The sequence below is a fragment of the Oncorhynchus tshawytscha genome, unplaced genomic scaffold, assembly GCF_018296145.1.
Source record: "Oncorhynchus tshawytscha isolate Ot180627B unplaced genomic scaffold, Otsh_v2.0 Un_contig_881_pilon_pilon, whole genome shotgun sequence".
Taxonomy (NCBI): Eukaryota; Metazoa; Chordata; class Actinopteri; order Salmoniformes; family Salmonidae; genus Oncorhynchus; species Oncorhynchus tshawytscha.
Window position 1 is genome coordinate 197,453 of NW_024609695.1, and position 22,548 is coordinate 220,000.

The 22,548-nt window shown below is 47.3% G+C and overlaps 1 protein-coding gene across 7 annotated transcripts in view; it reads right to left on the reverse strand.

Annotated features, from left to right (window-relative positions):
* The window catches only part of fhod1 (formin homology 2 domain containing 1), a gene marked incomplete at its 5' end in the record, with an annotated part of 154,715 nt that overhangs the window by 46,961 nt on the left and 85,206 nt on the right, over positions 1-22,548 (reverse strand). For 2 of the 7 annotated variants that reach the window (XM_042316999.1, XM_042317005.1), the window contains 5 exon segments: positions 1,828-1,997; positions 5,680-5,730; positions 12,108-12,137; positions 14,018-14,113; positions 19,927-20,049. In XM_042316999.1, the coding sequence (XP_042172933.1) occupies positions 1,828-1,997; positions 5,680-5,730; positions 12,108-12,137; positions 14,018-14,113; positions 19,927-20,049 (470 nt within the window). 7 annotated transcript variants of the gene reach the window in all.

Here is a 22,548-nt window from a genome sequence, read left to right on the forward strand (position 1 = left end):
GGTCTATTCCTCCTCAGTAACTATTCCAGGTCTATTCCTCCTCCTCGGTAACTATTCCAGGTCTATTCCTCCTCCTCGGTAACTATTCCAGGTCTATTCCTCCTCAGTAACTATTCCAGGTCTATTCCTCCTCCTCGGTAACTATTCCAGGTCTATTCCTCCTCAGTAACTATTAACTATTCCAGGTCTATTCCTCCTCAGTAACTATTAACTATTCCAGGTCTATTCCTCCTCAGTAACTGTTACTAATCCAGGTCTATTCCTCCTCATCAGTAACTATTCCAGGTCTATTCCTCCTCATCAGTAACTATTCCAGGTCTATTCCTCCTCATCAGTAACTATTCCAGGTCTATTCCTCCTCATCAGTAACTATTCCAGGTCTATTCCTCCTCAGTAACTATTCCAGGTCTATTCCTCCTCAGTAACTATTAACTATTCCAGGTCTATTCCTCCTCCTCAGTAACTATTAACTATTCCAGGTCTATTCCTCCTCCTCAGTAACTATTAACTATTCCAGGTCTATTCCTCCTCCTCAGTAACTATTAACTATTCCAGGTCTATTCCTCCTCCTCAGTAACTATTAACTATTCCAGGTCTATTCCTCCTCCTCAGTAACTGTTACTAATCCAGGTCTATTCCTCCTCCTCAATAACTAATCCAGGTCTATTCCTCCTCCTCAGTAACTATTCCAGGTCTATTCCTCCTCCTCAGTAACTATTCCTCCTCCTCAGTAACTATTCCTCCTCCTCAGTAACTATTCCTCCTCCTCAGTAACTATTCCTCCTCCTCAGTAACTATTCCTCCTCCTCAGTAACTATTCCTCCTCCTCAGTAACTATTCCTCCTCCTCAGTAACTATTCCTCCTCCTCAGTAACTATTCCTCCTCAGTAACTATTCCTCCTCAGTAACTATTCCAGGTCTATTCGTCATCAGTAACTATTCCAGGTCTATTCATCATCAGTAACTATTCCAGGTCTATTCCTCCTCAGTAACTATTCCAGGTCTATTCCTCCTCAGTAACTATGAACTATTCCAGGTCTATTCCTCCTCAGTAACTATTAACTATTCCAGATCTATTCCTCCTCAGTAACTAATCCAGGTCTATTCCTCATCAGTAACTATTCCAGGTCTATTCCTCATCAGTAACTATTCCAGGTCTATTGCTCCTCAGTAACTATTCCAGGTCTTATACTGCTCAGTAACTATTCCAGGTCTTCTACTCCTCAATAACTATTCCAGGTCTATTCCTCCTCAGTAACTATTCCAGGTCTATTCCTCCTCAGTAACTATTAACTATTCCAGGTCTATTGCTCCTCAGTAACTATTCCAGGTCTATTCCTCATCAGTAACTATTAACTATTCCAGGTCTATTCCTCCTCAGTAACTGTTACTATTCCAGGTCTATTCCTCCTCGGTAACTATTCCACCTCTATTCCTCCTCTATTCCACGTCTCTAATGAGAAACTCTCGAACCTTCCCAGCATGAGTTGAGGCTATGTTAGGTAACGTCCTGCCCCAGTCTGCCACTGCAGGGCCTGGTACTCTCCAATCGGACTGGGTAAGGAGCGAGGATCAGCCTCCTCTCGCTCCCGACAACACTTCCTCATTCTGAGGGTGTTGTGATGACGCACAAAGCGCTTGGCGACCACGCCGAGCACCATGTGCATGTCACTAACAATTAGGACGGCTCAACGAGGGCCTGAGAGGAGACATGTTTCCAGAGTCCGGCTGTTAGGGGGTACTGTACCTGGGGCTAGGGTAGGGGCTGGTTTCAGCTGGGGTATTTGGGCTAGAGGACGAGGGTACGGCTGGGTTAGGGTACTGTACCTTCAGTGGGTGTACTGGGGCTGCTGTCTGCAGGTAAGGAGGTCTCCTCCTCTGCCCTGGGGGACGTGACTATGGGGTCATCCTGGGACAGCCTATCCTGGAGCTTCTCGTGTTGGCTCCTGCTCGTCTTCTCCCACTGGGTGGCGACCAGGTTGCGGAGGAAGGTGCCTCTACAGGAACACAGACACGGAGGAAACTGGAGGTGACTGAGCCGCCATGGAGGGGCGTCGACAATACCATTACGGGGCAAGCATGGCAAAAACCAAAATCACCCAGGATCACAGCAACAAAACGATAGATTAGATCAGACAGATTAGAAGAGAGAGAGAGAGAAAACCCACAGGACCTGAATCAGACAAACTAATTATAGTCTGGAAATACACACATATCATTTATAACCAAAATAATTTCATGTTCATTCCCCAGAACAGACACCATACCCTGCAGCATGGCTGTGAGAGCCATTACATTCCTTGGCCCCTGCCACAGATACGCTGCCCCACGCTCTCAGATGGCAAGGTCCTAGCCAGCGACGGAAGCCAAGCCAACCACCACACCAGGGACTCACTCTCCCTCCCTCCCCAGGCGAGGGCTCAGCAGGGGCGGGCAGCTACTCCAGATAAAACAGGCCCCTCTGGATCACTGCGATACATCATTCAGATTTACTGCTTTAATCTCCTGAGTATTGAGTCGTTTCATTGTACTGTCCAAAGGGACTGTAATGCAGCCAGCTATAGCCTCGTATCCCCCTGTGGACCGGTTCGTACATAAAACACTCATTTAGGCTGCTAATGCTAATGCAGCCAGCTATAGCCTCGTATCCCCGTGGACCGGTTCGTACATAAAACACTCATTTAGGCTGCTAATGCAGCCAGCTATAGCCTCGTATCCCCCGTGGACCGGTTCGTACATAAAACACTCATTTAGGCTGCTAATGCTAATGCAGCCGGCTATAGCCTCGTATCCCCTGTGGACCGGTTCGTACATAAAACATTCATTTAGGCTGCTAATGCTAATGCAGCCAGCTATAGCCTCGTATCCCCTCGTGGACCGGTTCGTACATAAAACATTCATTTAGGCTGCTAATGCTAATGCAGCCAGCTATAGCCTCGTATCCCCTCGTGGACCGGTTCGTACATAAAACACTCATTTAGGCTGCTAATGCTAATGCAGCCGGCTATAGCCTCGTATCCCCCGTGGACCGGTTCGTACATAAACACTCATTTAGGCTGCTAATGCTAATGCAGCCGGCTATAGCCTCGTATCCCCCGTGGACCGGTTCGTACATAAAACATTCATTTAGGCTGCTAATGCAGCCAGCTATAGCCTCGTATCCCCTGTGGACCGGTTCGTACATAAAACATTCATTTAGGCTGCTAATGCAGCCAGCTATAGCCTCGTATCCCCCCGTGGACCGGTTCGTACATAAAACACTCATTTAGGCTGCAAAGGCGTAGATTTCATCTTTAACTCGATTTAATGGTGAGAAGGCGAAGAAAGAAAAAGAGAAAATATTTGTACTTTCTTTATGAAACACCATTTTCCACCACCATGCTAGAGTAGCTAATGCTAATCCAGGAACACCATGCTAGAGTAGCTAATGCTAATCCAGGAACACCATGCTAGAGTAGCTAATGCTAATCCAGGAACACCATGCTAGAGTAGCTAATGCTAATCCAGGAACACCATGCTAGAGTAGCTAATGCTAATCCAGGAACACCATGCTAGAGTAGCTAATGCTAATCCAGGAACACCATGCTAGAGTAGCTAATGCTAATCCAGGAACACCATGCTAGAGTAGCTAATGCTAATCCAGGAACACCATGCTAGAGTAGCTAATGCTAATCCAGGAACACCATGCTAGAGTAGCTAATGCTAATCCAGGAACACCATGCTAGAGTAGCTAATGCTAGTCCCGGTCCCCGCTAGAGAGTTCTAAAACAAATCAGACCAGGGGGTGGAAAAAAAACAGACTGCTGCAATCTGATTGGCTGAACGCAATACGGAACATCCGGGATTAGCATTAGCTACTCTAGCATGGTGGTGGGAAATGGTGTTCTGGGATTAGCATTAGCTACTCTAGCATGATGGTGGAAAATGGTGTTCTGGGATTAGCATTAGCTACTCTAGCATGGTGGTGGAAAATGGTGTTCCGGGATTAGCATTAGCTACTCTAGCATGGTGGTGGAAAATGGTGTTCTGGGATTAGCATTAGCTACTCTAGCATGGTGGTGGAAAATGGTGTTCCGGGATTAGCATTAGCTACTCTAGCATGGTGGTGGAAAATGGTGTTCCGGGATTAGCATTAGCTACTCTAGCATGGTGGTGGAAAATGGTGTTCTGGGATTAGCATTAGCTACTCTAGCATGATGGTGGAAAATGGTGTTCTGGGATTAGCATTAGCTACTCTAGCATGGTGGTGGAAAATGGTATTCTGGGATTAGCATTAGCTACTCTAGCATGGTGGTGGAAAATGGTGTTCTGGGATTAGCATTAGCTACTCTAGCATGATGGTGGAAAATGGTGTTCCGGGATTAGCATTAGCTACTCTAGCATGGTGGTGGAAAATGGTGTTCGGGATTAGCATTAGCTACTCTAGCATGGTGGTGGGAAATGGTGTTCGGGATTAGCATTAGCTACTCTAGCATGATGGTGGAAAATGGTGTTCGGGATTAGCATTAGCTACTCTAGCATGGTGGTGGAAAATGGTGTTCGGGATTAGCATTAGCTACTCTAGCATGGTGGTGGGAAATGGTGTTCGGGATTAGCATTAGCTACTCTAGCATGGTGGTGGAAAATGGTGTTCGGGATTAGCATTAGCTACTCTAGCATGGTGGTGGGAAATGGTGTTCGGGATTAGCATTAGCTACTCTAGCATGGTGGTGGAAAATGGTGTTCGGGATTAGCATTAGCTACTCTAGCATGGTGGTGGAAAATGGTGTTCGGGATTAGCATTAGCTACTCTAGCATGGTGGTGGAAAATGGTGTTCGGGATTAGCATTAGAATCTCTAGCATGGTGGTGGGAAATGGTGTTCGGGATTAGCATTAGCTACTCTAGCATGGTGGTGGAAAATGGTGTTCCGGGATTAGCATTAGCTACTCTAGCATGGTGGTGGAAAATGGTGTTCTGGGATTAGCATTAGCTACTCCAGCATTGTGGTGGGAAATGGTGTTCTGGGATTAGCATTAGCTACTCTAGCATGGTGGTGGGAAATGGTGTTCTGGGACTAGCATTAGCTACTCTAGCATGGTGGTGGGAAATGGTGTTCTGGGATTAGCATTAGCTACTCTAGCATGGTGGTGGGAAATGGTGTTCTGGGACTAGCATTAGCTACTCTAGATGTTGAGCCTGACCCTTTAGCTTCATTCTGCTCCGTCTGTGTCTTGAACCTGTCAATCAATGTTCATGATTAAAACCCTGTTAAATTGATTGGTTGAACCCAACTTTAAATCATAAACCACAGACCCCACACCGTTAATATCAAAACACCATTTCAAAATGGACGCCAACACACCATTACACCCAGGCTACGTCCCAATTGGCACCCTATTCAATACATAGTCCTGTTGACCATTAAAACCCTATTGGCTCTGGTCTATAGTAGTACCACTATATAGGGAATAGGGCTCTGGTCTATAGTAGTACCACTATATAGGGAATAGGGCTCTGGTCTATAGTAGTACCACTATATAGGGAATAGGGCTCTGGTCTATAGTAGTACCACTATATAGGGAATAGGGTGCCATTTGGAACACAGCCATGACCCCTAGCTCCCAGAAAGCAGCAGCAGGCTCCAAAGCAGGTCGATCACCTCCCATCATGCAACATAACGCTCCATAACCATACTTACTGAAACTTCCTGAGGACGGGCTTGTCCATATCAACAGTACAGTCCTCTGGGCTGGGGAGATAACATTAGTTTAAACCTCTACAGTACATATCAACCAACAACCGACACACACGCTCCTCATATAGACAGAGAGCTGGCTGATGGATGAGATTATGAGCATGGTAACGCTGGTCTCCAAGGTCCTCATATAGACAGAGACAGTGAGCATGGTAACCCTGGTCTCCAAACTCCTCATATAGACAGAGACAGTGAGCATGGTAACCCTGGTCTCCAAACTCCTCATATAGACAGAGACAGTGAGCATGGTAACCCTGGTCTCCAAACTCCTCATATAGACAGAGACAGTGAGCATGGTAACCCTGGTCTCCAAACTCCTCATATAGACAGAGACAGTGAGCATGGTAACCCTGGTCTCCAAACTCCTCATATAGACAGAGACAGTGAGCATGGTAACCCTGGTCTCCAAGCTCCTCATATAGACAGAGACAGTGAGCATGGTAACGCTGGTCTCCAAGGTCCTCATATAGACAGAGACAGTGAGCATGGTAACCCTGGTCTCCAAGCTCCTCATATAGACAGAGACAGTGAGCATGGTAACCCTGGTCTCCAAGCTCCTTATATAGACAGAGAGCTGGCTGATGGATGAGATTATGAGCATGGTAACCCTGGTCTCCAAGCTCCTCATATAGACAGAGACAGTGAGCATGGTAACCCTGGTCTCCAAGCTCCTCATATAGACAGAGACAGTGAGCATGGTAACCCTGGTCTCCAAGCTCCTCATATAGACAGAGAGCTGGTTGATGGATGAGATTATGAGCATGGTAACCCTGGTCTCCAAGCTCCTCATATAGACAGAGACAGTGAGCATTGTAACCCTGGTCTCCAAGCTCCTCATAGAGACAGAGACAGTGAGCATGGTAACCCTGGTCTCCAAGCTCCTCATATAGACAGAGAGCTGGTTGATGGATGAGATTATGAGCATGGTAACCCTGGTCTCCAAGCTCCTCATATAGACAGAGACAGTGAGCATGGTAACCCTGGTCTCCAAGCTCCTCATAGAGACAGAGACAGTGAGCATGGTAACCCTGGTCTCCAAACTCCTCATATAGACAGAGACAGTGAGCATGGTAACCCTGGTCTCCAAGCTCCTCATATAGACAGAGAGCTGGTTGATGGATGAGATTATGAGCATGGTAACCCTGGTCTCCAAGCTCCTCATATAGACAGAGACAGTGAGCATGGTAACCCTGGTCTCCAAGCTCCTCATAGAGACAGAGACAGTGAGCATGGTAACCCTGGTCTCCAAGCTCCTCATATAGACAGAGAGCTGGTTGATGGATGAGATTATGAGCATGGTAACCCTGGTCTCCAAGCTCCTCATATAGACAGAGACAGTGAGCATGGTAACCCTGGTCTCCAAGCTCCTCATAGAGACAGAGACAGTGAGCATGGTAACCCTGGTCTCCAAACTCCTCATATAGACAGAGACAGTGAGCATGGTAACCCTGGTCTCCAAGCTCCTCATATAGACAGAGACAGTGAGCATGGTAACCCTGGTCTCCAAGCTCCTCATAGAGACAGAGACAGTGAGCATGGTAACCCTGGTCTCCAAGCTCCTCATATAGACAGAGAGCTGGTTGATGGATGAGATTATGAGCATGGTAACCCTGGTCTCCAAGCTCCTCATATAGACAGAGACAGTGAGCATGGTAACCCTGGTCTCCAAGCTCCTCATATAGACAGAGAGCTGGTTGATGGATGAGATTATGAGCATGGTAACCCTGGTCTCCAAGCTCCTCATATAGACAGAGACAGTGAGCATGGTAACCCTGGTCTCCAAGCTCCTCATACAGACAGAGACAGTGAGCATGGTAACCCTGGTCTCCAAGCTCCTCATATAGACAGAGAGCTGGTTGATGGATGAGATTATGAGCATGGTAACCCTGGTCTCCAAGCTCCTCATATAGACAGAGACAGTGAGCATGGTAACCCTGGTCTCCAAGCTCCTCATATAGACAGAGAGCTGGTTGATGTATGAGATTATGAGCATGGTAACCCTGGTCTCCAAGCTCCTCATATAGACAGAGACAGTGAGCATGGTAACCCTGGTCTCCAAGCTCCTCATAGAGACAGAGACAGTGAGCATGGTAACCCTGGTCTCCAAGCTCCTCATATAGACAGAGAGCTGGTTGATGGATGAGATTATGAGCATGGTAACCCTGGTCTCCAAGCTCCTCATATAGACAGAGACAGTGAGCATGGTAACCCTGGTCTCCAAGCTCCTCATATAGACAGAGAGCTGGTTGATGGATGAGATTATGAGCATGGTAACCCTGGTCTCCAAGCTCCTCATATAGACAGAGACAGTGAGCATGGTAACCCTGGTCTCCAAGCTCCTCATAGAGACAGAGACAGTGAGCATGGTAACCCTGGTCTCCAAGCTCCTCATATAGACAGAGAGCTGGTTGATGGATGAGATTATGAGCATGGTAACCCTGGTCTCCAAGCTCCTCATATAGACAGAGACAGTGAGCATGGTAACCCTGGTCTCCAAGCTCCTCATATAGACAGAGACAGTGAGCATGGTAACCCTGGTCTCCAAGCTCCTCATATAGACAGAGACAGTGAGCATGGTAACCCTGGTCTCCAAGCTCCTCATATAGACAGAGAGCTGGTTGATGGATGAGATTATGAGCATGGTAACCCTGGTCTCCAAGCTCCTCATATAGACAGAGACAGTGAGCATGGTAACCCTGGTCTCCAAGCTCCTCATAGAGACAGAGACAGTGAGCATGGTAACCCTGGTCTCCAAGCTCCTCATATAGACAGAGAGCTGGTTGATGGATGAGATTATGAGCATGGTAACCCTGGTCTCCAAGCTCCTCATATAGACAGAGACAGTGAGCATGGTAACCCTGGTCTCCAAGCTCCTCATATAGACAGAGACAGTGAGCATGGTAACCCTGGTCTCCAAGCTCCTCATATAGACAGAGACAGTGAGCATGGTAACCCTGGTCTCCAAGCTCCTCATATAGACAGAGAGCATGGTAACCCTGGTCTCCAAGCTCCTCATATAGACAGAGACAGTGAGCTGGCTGATGGATAAGATTATGAGCATGGTAACGCTGGTCTCCAAGGTCCTCATATAGACAGAGACAGTGAGCATGGTAACCCTGGTCTCCAAGCTCCTCATATAGACAGAGACAGTGAGCATGGTAACCCTGGTCTCCATGGTAATTAGAACATCTGAACAGAATGTGATAGTCATACCATTGTGTCATCATTGCATTCCAAACTGCCGCCTCATCAGAACCAATTCCATGCAGCTGTTTAAACCATTCATAAAATATGCAACGTACAGACATCACTCCTCCATTTCCTGGTTGCAAAAATTCTAAATTGTTCCCCTAATTTGAGTTTATATGACAAAACAAACACGTCTAGTGTAGAGAATCATTGTACCATCTAAACTGCTGTGAAATATATTTTCAATAACCCCAAAATATAGTATTTTCAGCTGTTTGAAGCTGGTGAACAAAACCGACAGTAAAAAGACACAAAAAACGAAACCGAAGAATGGGAAGCAGAAAAAAATAGCACGAATAGAACAGATCTGACACTTCTTAGACTTTCAATGAGAATGACAGATCTATAACTCATATTGCTTTGTGAAATTTGGTCAGGTAAGCCAAAAGGTGACATGGTGCAGCTTTAAAAGAGAAGAGAGGGTTTAAACACCTGAACAGAAACACAGGCAGGAAAGAGAAGAGAGGGTTTAAACACCTGAACAGAAACACAGGCAGGAAAGAGAAGAGGGTTTTTACATCTGAACAGAAACACAGGCAGGAAAGAGAAGAGGGTTTTTACATCTGAACAGAAACAGAGGCAGGAAAGAGAAAGATTAGAGAGGGTTTAAACACCTGAACAGAAACACAGGCAGGAAAGAGAAAGATTAGAGAGGGTTTAAACATCTGAACAGAAACACAGGCAGGAAAGAGAAAGATTAGAGAGGGTTTAAACATCTGAACAGAAACACAGGCAGGAAAGAGAAAGATTAGAGAGGGTTTAAACATCTGAACAGAAACAGAGGCAGGCCAGGGAAAGAAAATAGCTGAAAACTGGAGCAGCGTAGCAAGCATTTTTCCAATGTTGTTTCACCCGTTGCCAGAATCAGTCTTGCTCCGCGTATTAAAACTTTGGCCCTATATGGTTCTATCAACAGAATGGGGTGTTACAATCATTTATACTGTATGTTACACCATTATCCAGCCTCAATGGGTGTTACAATCATTTATACTGTATGTTACACCATTATCCAGCCTCAATGGGTGTTACAATCATTTATACTGTATGTTACACCATTATCCAGCCTCAATGGGTGTTACAATCATTTATACTGTATGTTACACCATTATCCAGCCTCAATGGGTGTTACAATCATTTATACTGTATGTTACACCATTATCCAGCCTCAATGGGTGTTACAATCATTTATACTGTATGTTACACCATTATCCAGCCTCAATGGGTGTTACAATCATTTATACTGTATGTTACACCATTATCCAGCCTCAATGGGTGTTACAATCATTTATACTGTATGTTACACCATTATCCAGCCTCAATGGGTGTTACAATCATTTATACTGTATGTTACACCATTATCCAGCCTCAATGGGTGTTACAATCATTTATACTGTATGTTACACCATTATCCAGCCTCAATGGGTGTTACAATCATTTATACTGTATGTTACACCATTATCCAGCCTCAATGGGATGCTAGATACTGTACACAGTGACAGAATATGGTAACCCTCTTTAGCTATACAGCTAACGTACCAGAATATAGTAACCCTCTTTAGCTATACAGCTAACGTACCAGAATATAGTAACCCTCTTTAGCTATACAGCTAACGTACCAGAATATAGTAACCCTCTTTAGCTATACAGCTAACGTACCAGAATATAGTAACCCTCTTTAGCTATAAAGCTAACGTACCAGAATATAGTAACCCTCTTTAGCTATACAGCTAACATACCAGAATATAGTAACCCTCTTTAGCTATAAAGCTAACATACCAAAATATAGTAACCCTCTTTAGCTATAAAGCTAACATACCAGAATATAGTAACCCTCTTTAGCTATAAAGCTAACATACCAGAATATAGTAACCCTCTTTAGCTATACAGCTAACGTACCAGAATATAGTAACCCTCTTTAGCTATACAGCTAACATACCAGAATATAGTAACCCTCTTTAGCTATACAGCTAACATACCAGAATATAGTAACCCTCTTTAGCTATACAGCTAACGTACCAGAATATAGTAACCCTCTTTAGCTATAAAGCTAACATACCAGAATATAGTAACCCTCTTTAGCTATACAGCTAACATACCAGAATATAGTAACCCTCTTTAGCTATACAGCTAACATACCAGAATATAGTAACCCTCTTTAGCTATACAGCTAACGTACCAGAATATAGTAACCCTCTTTAGCTATAAAGCTAACATACCAGAATATAGTAACCCTCTTTAGCTATAAAGCTAACATACCAGAATATAGTAACCCACTTTAGCTATAAAGCTAACATACCAGAATATGGTAACCCTCTTTAGCTATAAAGCTAACATACCAGAATATAGTAACCCTCTTTAGCTATAAAGCTAACATACCAGAATATAGTAACCCTCTTTAGCTATACAGCTAACGTACCAGAATATAGTAACCCTCTTTAGCTATAAAGCTAACATACCAGAATATAGTAACCCACTTTAGCTATAAAGCTAACATACCAGAATATAGTAACCCTCTTTAGCTATAAAGCTAACGTACCAGAATATAGTAACCCCCCCCCAGCTAACATTTTTATTTATTTTATTTTACCTTTATTTAACTAGTCAAGTCAGTTAAGAACAAATTCTTATTTTCAATGACAGCCTAGGAACAGTGGGTTAACTGCCTTGTTCAGGGGCAGAACGACAGATTTGTACCTTGTCAGCTCAGGGTTTTGAACTTGCAACCTTTCGGTTACTAGTCCAACGCTCTAACCACCAGGCTACCCTGTCACATACCAGTGACAGAATATGGTAACCCTCTTTAGCTATAAAGCTAACGTACCAGTGACAGCCCTCTTACATAAGGCCTGAATAGAAGTCTCTAATTGGGGATTTGAATTGACGGGTCCATCTGTTGGTTGTTGTCAGGAAGTCTGAACAGCGTGGCGCCTCCCTCCCTCCCTATCCACGCTTCATCCCTCCCCCTCTTCCTCCCTCCATCCTTCCCTCCTCTCTTCCTCCATCTCGTTCCCGCTCTCTCTCTGTCTCTCATTCCTTTAAATGACTAACTATCATAATGATTTAAAATCACAACAGCACCTCACAGAAAGTCACATTCTTTGGCCGTGCAGAGGGCTACTCACCAAACGGCACTGTGGCTGGCCTGCTCAGAGCTGCACCAGGAGAGGGAGGGAGGGAGGGAGGGAGGGAGGGAGGAATTTTGGGCAACCACAACAGCAAGGAAAGAGATCAGGATGGCAACCAGACATTATGAAGGAGGAGGACAGGAGAGAGGGGAAGGAGGAGGACAGGAGAGAGGGGAAGGAGGAGGACAGGAGAGAGAGAAGGAGGAGGACAGGAGAGAGGGGAAGGAGGAGGACAGGAGAGAGGGGAAGGAGGAGGACAGGAGAGAGAGAAGAAGGAGGAGGACAGGAGAGAGGGGAAGGAGGAGGACAGGAGAGAGGGGAAGGAGGAGGACAGGAGAGAGGGGAAGGAGGAGGACAGGAGAGAGAGGAAGGAGGAGGACAGGAGAGAGAGAAGAAGGAGGAGGACAGGAGAGAGGGGAAGGAGGAGGACAGGGAGAGAGGGGAAGGAGGAGGACAGGAGAGAGAGAAGAAGGAGGAGGACAGGAGAGAGGGGAAGGAGGAGGACAGGAGAGAGAGAAGAAGGAGGAGGACAGGGAGAGAGAAGAAGGAGGACAGGAGAGAGAAGAAGGAGGAGGACAGGAGAGAGGGGAAGGAGGAGGACAGGAGAGAGGGGAAGGAGGAGGACAGGAGAGAGGGGAAGGAGGAGGACAGGAGAGGGGAAGGAGGAAGGAGGAAGAGGAGGAAGAAGGAGGAAGAGAGAGAAGAAGGAGGAAGAGAGAGAAGAAGGAGGAAGAGAGAGAAGAAGGAGGAAGAGAGAGAAGAAGGAGGAGGACAGGAGAGAAGGGAAGGAGGAGGACAGGAGAGAGGGGAAGGAGGAGGACAGGAGAGAGGGGAAGGAGGAAGAGAGAGAAGAAGGAGGAAGAGAGAGAAGAAGGAGGAAGAGAGAGAAGAAGGAGGAAGAGAGAGAAGAAGGAGGAAGAGAGAGAACAAGGAGGAAGAGAGAGAAGGAGGAGGAGAGAGAGAGGAGGAGGAGGAAGAGAGAGAAGAAGGAGGAAGAGAGAGAAGAAGGAGGAAAGAGAGAGAAGGAGGAGGGGGAAGAGGAAAGAGGAGAGAAACATAAGAGGGAGAGAAAATACAGAAGGGAGAGAAACATACAGAAGGGGGAGAGAAAGATACAGAAGGGGGAGAGAAACATACAGAAGGGGGAGAGAAACATACAGAAGGGGGAGAGAGAGTCAGAGACAAAGCTGACATGGAGAGGAAAGTTAAGACTGGTAATTCAGTAAAGATGATGTAGAGTCAGTGATACAAACCATGACCATTAGACACTCACTATTTATAACATCTAGCAGAAACAAAGGGAGGTTGAAGACAAATGACGATGTCTCTTAAAATGATCACCAACAAATGATTTCATGTCAGTGAGCTGGTTGTCCATCCAAAACAGCATCTCAAATAATATACTAGTCACCACACTGCCAAACACTGGTGAAGGTTATCTATAACAATGTGTGATGGCTGTTATTATTAGTGAAACACTGGAAGGTATATACTCCCCCCCCCTGCTTTCATCATAATAACAGTGACCCTCAGCCCCCTGCTTTCATCATAATAACTGTGACCCTCATCAGGTATTTAATCTCCCGTCCATCCCACACGCTGATAAACGTCTGGGTCTCTGTCCCCCTGGTCTCTGTCCCCCTGGTCTGTTCAGTATCAGAACTCACCTGAAGGTGGTGTTCTCTGTCCCCCTGGTCTCTGTCCCCCTGGTCTCTGTCCCCCTGGTCTCTGAGAGGTTCAGTATCAGAACTCACCTGAAGGTGTTCCTCTCTGTCCCCCTGGTCTCTGTCCCCCTGGTCTCTGTCCCCCTGGTCTCCCCCTGAGGTGTTCCTCTCTGTCCCCCTGGTCTCTGTCCCCCTGGTCTCTGTGTCCCCCTGGTCTCTGAGAGGTTCAGTATCAGAACTCACCTGAAGGTGTTCCTCTCGGTCTTGTTCCCGTGTTGCTCCGGGACCGTCTGGGGCTGCCGTTGCTTCTCAGGGCCAGCCAAGTCAGTAGGAGACGGGCTGAGGACGGGCCGACGGACAGGAGGGAAAAACACACACACAGAGGGAGAGAGTGAGGAGCAAGGGTTGCCAAGGCCACTGCAGTACACAACACACACTTCAGTGTCTCCACACAAAGTGTTTCCTGTTACTCCTCTGAGACAGGGCTCCAAAACAAGGGGGTGCAGAGAGAGAAAACGTGTGTTTGTGTGTGTGTGTGTGTGTGTGTGTGTGTCTTTGTGCTTTGTGTGTGTGTCTTTGTGTGTGTGTGTGTGTGTGTCTTTGTGTGTCTGTGGTGTCTTTTGTGTGTGTCTGTCTTTGTGTGTGTGTGTGGTCCAGTGTGTGTCTTTGTGTGTGTGTGTGTCTTTGTGTCTGTCCCCTGGTCTCTGTCTTTGTGTCTTTGGTCTCTGAGAGGTTGTATCAGAACTCACCTGAAGTGTGTTCCTGTGTGTCTTGTTGCCCCGTGTGTGCTCCGGGACCGTCTGGGGCTGTGTGTGTGTGTCTCAGTGGCCAGCCAAGTCAGTGTGTGTCTTTGTGTGGGCTGTGACGGACAGGTGGAGGGAGTGAGTGAGTGAGTGAGTGACAGAGTGAGTGAGTGAGTGAGTGAGTGAGAGACAGAGTGTGTAGAGAGTGAAAAGTGTGTGTGTGTCTTTTGTGTGTGTCTTTGTGTGTGTGTGTGTGTGTGTGAGTGAGTGTGTGTGTGTGCTGAAAGTGTGTGTGAGAGTGTGTGTGAGTGTGAGTGAGAGAGTGTGTGTGTGTGTGAGTGAGTGTGAGTGTGTGTGTGTGAGTGTGTGTGAGTGTGTGTGTGAGAGTGAGTGAGTGTGTGTGAGAGAGTGAGTGAGTGAGTGAGTGAGTGAGTGTGTGAGAGAGTGAGTGAGTGAATGTGTGTGAGAGAGTGAGTGAGAGAGTGCCTCATCGTTTCTACGAGACAGAATAGTTGTAACTTGTTTTTCCAGCAGGCGTTAGTTTGTCAGTGTGTGGGACTGTAAGCAGTCACACATGATGTCAGTCACAGTGGAGGGTGTCCTTAACTAGTTAGTGACTGAACTAGTATCTAGAGACATTGGTTTAGCTAGTTAGTGACTGAACTAGTATCTGGAGACATTGGTTTAACTAGTTAGTGACTGAACTAGTATCTGTCTGGAGACATTGGTTTAGCTAGTTAGTGACTGAACTAGTATCTGGAGACATTGGTTTAGCTAGTTAGTGACTGAACTAGTATCTAGAGACATTGGTTTAGCTAGTTAGTGACTGAACTAGTATCTGGAGACATTGGTTTAGCTAGCTAGTGACTGAACTAGTATCTAGAGACATTGGTTTAACTAGCTAGTGACTGAACTAGTATCTGTCTGGAGACATTGGTTTAGCTAGTTAGTGACTGAACTAGTATCTAGAGACATTGGTTTAGCTAGCTAGTGACTGAACTAGTATCTGGAGACATTAGTTTAGCTAGCTAGTGACTGAACCAGTGTCTGGCGACATTGGTTTAACTAGCTAGTGACTGAACTAGTATCTGGAGACATTGGTTTAGCTAACTAGAGACATTGGTTTAGCTAACTAGTGACTGAACTAGTATCTAGAGACATTGGTTTAACTAGCTAGTGACTGAACTAGTATCTGTCTGGAGACATTGGTTTAGCTAGCTAGTGACTGAACTAGTATCTAGAGACATTGGTTTAACTAGCTAGTGACTGAACTAGTATCTGTCTGGAGACATTGGTTTAACTAGTTAGTGACTGAACTAGTATCTAGAGACATTGGTTTAACTAGCTAGTGACTGAACTAGTATCTGGAGACATTGGTTTAGCTAGTTAGTGACTGAACTAGTATCTAGAGACATTGGTTTAACTAGCTAGTGACTGAACTAGTATCTGGAGACATTGGTTTAGCTAGTTAGTGACTGAACTAGTATCTAGAGACATTGGTTTAACTAGCTAGTGACTGAACTAGTATCTAGAGACATTGGTTTAGCTAGTTAGTGACTGAACTAGTATCTAGAGACATTGGTTTAGCTAGTTAGTGACTGAACTAGTATCTAGAGACATTGGTTTAGCTAGTTAGTGACTGAACTAGTATCTGTCTGGAGACATTGGTTTAGCTAGCTAGTGACTGAACTAGTATCTGTCTGGAGACATTGGTTTAGCTAGCTAGTGACTGAACTAGTATCTGGAGACATTGGTTTAGCTAGCTAGTGACTGAACTAGTATCTGGAGACATTGGTTTAGCTAGTTAGTGACTGAACTAGGATTTGTCTGGAGACATTGGTTTAACTAGCGACTGAACTAGTATCTGGAGACATTGGTTTAACTAGTTAGTGACTGAACTAGTATCTGGAGACATTGGATTAGTTAGCTAGTGACTGAACCGGTCCTCTCCTGAATACCTCCTGTCCAGGCTGACATCACCAGACAACATTACTGAACCGGTCCTCTCCTGAATACCTCCTGTCCAGGCTGACATCACCAGACAACATTACTGAACCGGTCCTCTCCTGAATACCTCCTGTCCAGGCTGACATCACCAGACAACATTACTGAACCGGTCCTCTCCTGAATACCTCCTGTCCAGGCTGACATCACCAGACAACATTACTGAACCGGTCCTCTCCTGAATACCTCCTGTCCAGGCTGACATCACCAGACAACATTACTGAACCGGTCCTCTCCTGAATACCTCCTGTCCAGGCTGACATCACCAGACAACATTACTGAACCGGTCCTCTCCTGAATACCTCCTGTCCAGGCTGACATCACCAGACAACATTACTGAACCGGTCCTCTCCTGAATACCTCCTGTCCAGGCTGACATCACCAGACAACATTACTGAACCGGTCCTCTCCTGAATACCTCCTGTCCAGGCTGACATCACCAGACAACATTACTGAACCGGTCCTCTCCTGAATACCTCCTGTCCAGGCTGACATCACCAGACAACATTACTGAACCGGTCCTCTCCTGAATACCTCCTGTCCAGGCTGACATCACCAGACAACATTACTGAACCGGTCCTCTCCTGAATACCTCCTGTCCAGCTGACATCACCAGACAACATTACTGAACCGGTCCTCTCCTGAATACCTCCTGTCCAGGCTGACATCACCAGACAACATTACTGAACCGGTCCTCTCCTGAATACCTCCTGTCCAGGCTGACATCACCAGACAACATTACTGAACCGGTCCTCTCCTGAATACCTCCTGTCCAGGCTGACATCACCAGACAACATTACTGAACCGGTCCTCTCCTGAATACATCCTGTCCAGGCTGACATCACCAGACAACATTACTGAACCGGTCCTCTCCTGAATACCTCCTGTCCAGGCTGACATCACCAGACAACATTACTGAACCGGTCCTCTCCTGAATACCTCCTGTCCAGGCTGACATCACCAGACAACATTACTGAACCGGTCCTCTCCTGAATACCTCCTGTCCAGGCTGACATCACCAGACAACATTACTGAACCGGTCCTCTCCTGAATACCTCCTGTCCAGGCTGACATCACCAGACAACATTACTGAACCGGTCCTCTCCTGAATACCTCCTGTCCAGGCTGACATCACCAGACAACATTACTGAACCGGTCCTCTCCTGAATACCTCCTGTCCAGGCTGACATCACCAGACAACATTACTGAACCGGTCCTCTCCTGAATACCTCCTGTCCAGGCTGACATCACCAGACAACATTACTGAACCGGTCCTCTCCTGAATACCTCCTGTCCAGGCTGACATCACCAGACAACATTACTGAACCGGTCCTCTCCTGAATACCTCCTGTCCAGGCTGACATCACCAGACAACATTACTGAACCGGTCCTCTCCTGAATACCTCCTGTCCAGGCTGACATCACCAGACAACATTACTGAACCGGTCCTCTCCTGAATACATCCTGTCCAGGCTGACATCACCAGACAACATTACTGAACCGGTCCTCTCCTGAATACCTCCTGTCCAGGCTGACATCACCAGACAACATTACTGAACCGGTCCTCTCCTGAATACATCCTGTCCAGGCTGACATCACCAGACAACATTACTGAACCGGTCCTCTCCTGAATACCTCCTGTCCAGGCTGACATCACCAGACAACATTACTGAACCGGTCCTCTCCTGAATACCTCCTGTCCAGGCTGACATCACCAGACAACATTACTGAACCGGTCCTCTCCTGAATACCTCCTGTCCAGGCTGACATCACCAGACAACATTACTGAACCGGTCCTCTCCTGAATACCTCCTGTCCAGGCTGACATCACCAGACAACATTACTGAACCGGTCCTCTCCTGAATACCTCCTGTCCAGGCTGACATCACCAGACAACATTACTGAACCGGTCCTCTCCTGAATACCTCCTGTCCAGGCTGACATCACCAGACAACATTACTGAACCGGTCCTCTCCTGAATACCTCCTGTCCAGGCTGACATCACCAGACAACATTACTGAACCGGTCCTCTCCTGAATACCTCCTGTCCAGGCTGACATCACCAGACAACATTACTGAACCGGTCCTCTCCTGAATACCTCCTGTCCAGGCTGACATCACCAGACAACATTACTGAACCGGTCCTCTCCTGAATACCTCCTGTCCAGGCTGACATCACCAGACAACATTACTGAACCGGTCCTCTCCTGAATACCTCCTGTCCAGGCTGACATCACCAGACAACATTACTGAACCGGTCCTCTCCTGAATACCTCCTGTCCAGGCTGACATCATCTAAGAGAAAGGATGAACTAAGTGCTTTTCTCCAGCTGTGTTAAAGCACAGAGCAGGGTTTACGTCCCAAATCGCACCCTATTCCCTTATGTAGTGCACTACTTTAGACCAGAGGCCATGGCTCTCTCCTGGACTGCATCCCAAATGGCACTCTATTCCCTATAGGGCTCTGGTTAAAAGTAGTGCACTATTTAGAGAACAGGGTGCCATTTGGGACTCAGTAGGGCACAAGCCCTCTTCAGTGGGTTAAGACTGATCCTCTCCTTTCACTGCCATTTTAATTAGTCAGACCTCTGTGGTCCCAGGTTCTCAGGAAGCTTTAATGGACTTTACCACAGTAGAAACATGAGTGAGTGAATGAGATGGTGAGTACGTGAATGAATGAGAGATCCAGAGAGAGACCCAGAGAGTTCGAGAGAGAGAGACCCAGAGAGTTCGAGAGAGAGAGACCCAGAGAGATCGAGAGAGAGAGACCCAGAGAGATCGAGAGAGAGAGACCCAGAGAGATCGAGAGAGAGAGACCCAGAGAGATCGAGAGAGAGAGACCCAGAGAGATCGAGAGAGAGAGACCCAGAGAGATCGAGAGAGAGAGACCCAGAGAGATCGAGAGAGAGAGACCCAGAGAGATCGAGAGAGAGAGACCCAGAGAGTTCGAGAGAGAGAGACCCAGAGAGATCGAGAGAGAGAGACCCAGAGAGATCCAGAGAGACCCAGAGAGATCGAGAGAGAGAGACCCAGAGAGATCGAGAGAGAGAGACCCAGAGAGACCCGAGAGAGAGAGACCCAGATCGAGAGAGAGACCCAGAGAGAGAGAGACCCAGAGATCGAGAGAGAGAGACCCAGAGAGAGAGAGAGAGACCCAGAGAGATCAGAGAGAGAGAGACCCAGAGAGATCGAGAGAGAGAGACCCAGAGAGATTGCGAGAGAGAGACCCAGAGAGATTGAGAGAGAGAGACCCAGAGAGATCGAGAGAGAGAGACACAGAGAGATCGAGAGAGAGAGACACAGAGAGAGAGAGAGAGAGAGAGAGACAGAGAGAGAGAGAGAGAGAGAGAGACAGAGAGAGACAGAGAGAGAGAGAGACAGAGGGTGATGGAGGTGTAGTCAGACCTGCTTGCGGCTCGAGAGGCAGAAGGAGCAGGTTCCTCAGAGATGGAACCAGCCTTGTTAAAGAGCCGTGACCTCCTACTGATCCCCAAGGCAGACATGTGGTGACTGAGGAATGATCGCCCCCTAGTGGCCAGGACAGGACAGGAGAGAGAGAGAGAGAGGAGAGGGGTAACAACCATGGTTTCATGACGGCTACCCAAAATAGTGCACTACTTTAAACCAGAGCACAATATAGGGAACAGGGCTCTGGTCTATAGTAGTGCCACTATATAGGGAATAGGGCTCTGGTCTATAGTAGTACCACTATATAGGGAATAGGGCTCTGGTCTATAGTAGTACCACTATACAGGGAATAGGGCTCTGGTCTATAGTAGTACCACTATATAGGGAATAGGGCTCTGGTCTATAGTAATACCACTATATAGGGAATAGGGCTCTGGTCTATAGTAGTACCACTATATAGGGAATAGGGCTCTGGTCTAAAGTAGTACCACTATATAGGGAATAGGGCTCTGGTCTATAGTAGTACCACTATATAGGGAATAGGGCTCTGGTCTATAGTAGTACCACTATATAGGGAATAGGGCTCTGGTCTATAGTAATACCACTATATAGGGAATAGGGCTCTGGTCTATAGTAGTACCACTATATAGGGAATAGGGCTCTGGTCTATAGTAGTACCACTATATAGGGAATAGGGCTCTGGTCTATAGTAGTACCACTATATAGGGAATAGGGCTCTGGTCTATAGTAGTACCACTATATAGGGAATAGGGCTCTGGTCTATAGTAGTACCACTATATAGGGAATAGGGCTCTGGTCTATAGTAGTACCACTATATAGGGAATAGGGCTCTGGTCTATAGTAGTACCACTATATAGGGAATAGGATGCCATTTTTTCAGACACAACCGAAAAGGAGGGTTAACACCAAATGAGAAACCAAGGAGGCAGACAGATCCACAACACCAGATAGATAGACAGGCTAGAGGACAGACAGGCTAGAGGACAGACAGGCTAGAGGACAGACAGGCTAGAGGACAGACAGGCTAGAGGACAGACAGGCTAGAGGACAGACAGGCTAGAGGACAGACAGGCTAGAGGACAGACAGGCTAGAGGACAGACAGCTAAGGACAGACAGGCTAGAACAGACAGGCTAGAGGACAGACAGGCTAGAGGACAGACAGGCTAGAGGACAGACAGGCTAGAGGACAGACAGGCTGAGGACAGACAGGCTAGAGGACAGACAGGCAGAGGACAGACAGGCTAGAGGACAGACAGGCTAGAGGACAGACAGGCTAGAGGACAGACAGGCTAGAGGACAGACAGGCTAGAGGACAGCCAATCAGCACTACAGACAGAGCATGAAGCACGTTCAGCCTATCAGCACTACAGCAACAACACAAACAAAGACCTAGAGAAACAATGACAACATGCTGGTGCGCGGCCTGCGGGTCACCATGACAACATGCTGGTGCGCGGCACCATGACAACATGCTGGTGCGCGGCCTGCGCGGCACCATGACAACATGCTGGTGCGCGGCCTGCGCGGCACCATGACAACATGCTGGTGCGCGGCCTGCGCGGCACCATGACAACATGCTGGTGCGCGGCCTGCGCGGCACCATGACAACATGCTGGTGCGCGGCCTGCGGGTCACCATGACAACATGCTGGTGCGCGGCCTGCGGGTCACCATGACAACATGCTGGTCCACGGCCTGCGGGTCACCATGACAACATGCTGGTGCACGGCCTGCGGGTCACCATGACAACATGCTGGTGCGCGGCCACAGGTCACATGACAACACAGGCACACGGGACACACACAGGCACGGAGAGGACAGACAGGCACACAGAGGTCACACATGACACACAGGCACACACAGGGACAGACAGGCTGGGACAGACACACACACACACAGACACACACACAGGTCACACACACACGGAGTCACACATGAGACACACAGGCAGAGGACACACACACGGAGACACACACACACACACACAGAGTCACACACACACACAGAGTCACACACACACACAGTCACACACACACACAGAGTCACACACACACACAGAGACAGACACACAGTCACACACACACAGTCACACACACAGAGTCAGAGTCACACACACACACACAGGAGTCACACACACACAGAGACACACACCACAGAGTCAGAGTCACACACACACACACACACAGGACACACACACACACAGAGTCACACACACACACAGAGGACACACAGGTCACACACACACACACACAGAGTCACACACACACACAGGTCACACACACACACAGAGTCAGAGTCACACACACACACAGACACAGAGTCACACACACACACAGACACACAGTCACACAGAGAGGACAGACACAGTCACACACAGAGTCACACACAGAGTCACACACACACACAGAGTCAGAGGCACACACAGACAGAGTCACACACACACACAGAGTCACACACACACACAGACACAGAGTCACACACACACACAGACACAGACACACACACACACACAGAGTCACACACACACACACAGAGTCACACACACACACACACAGTCACACACACACACACACAGAGTCACACACACACACACAGAGT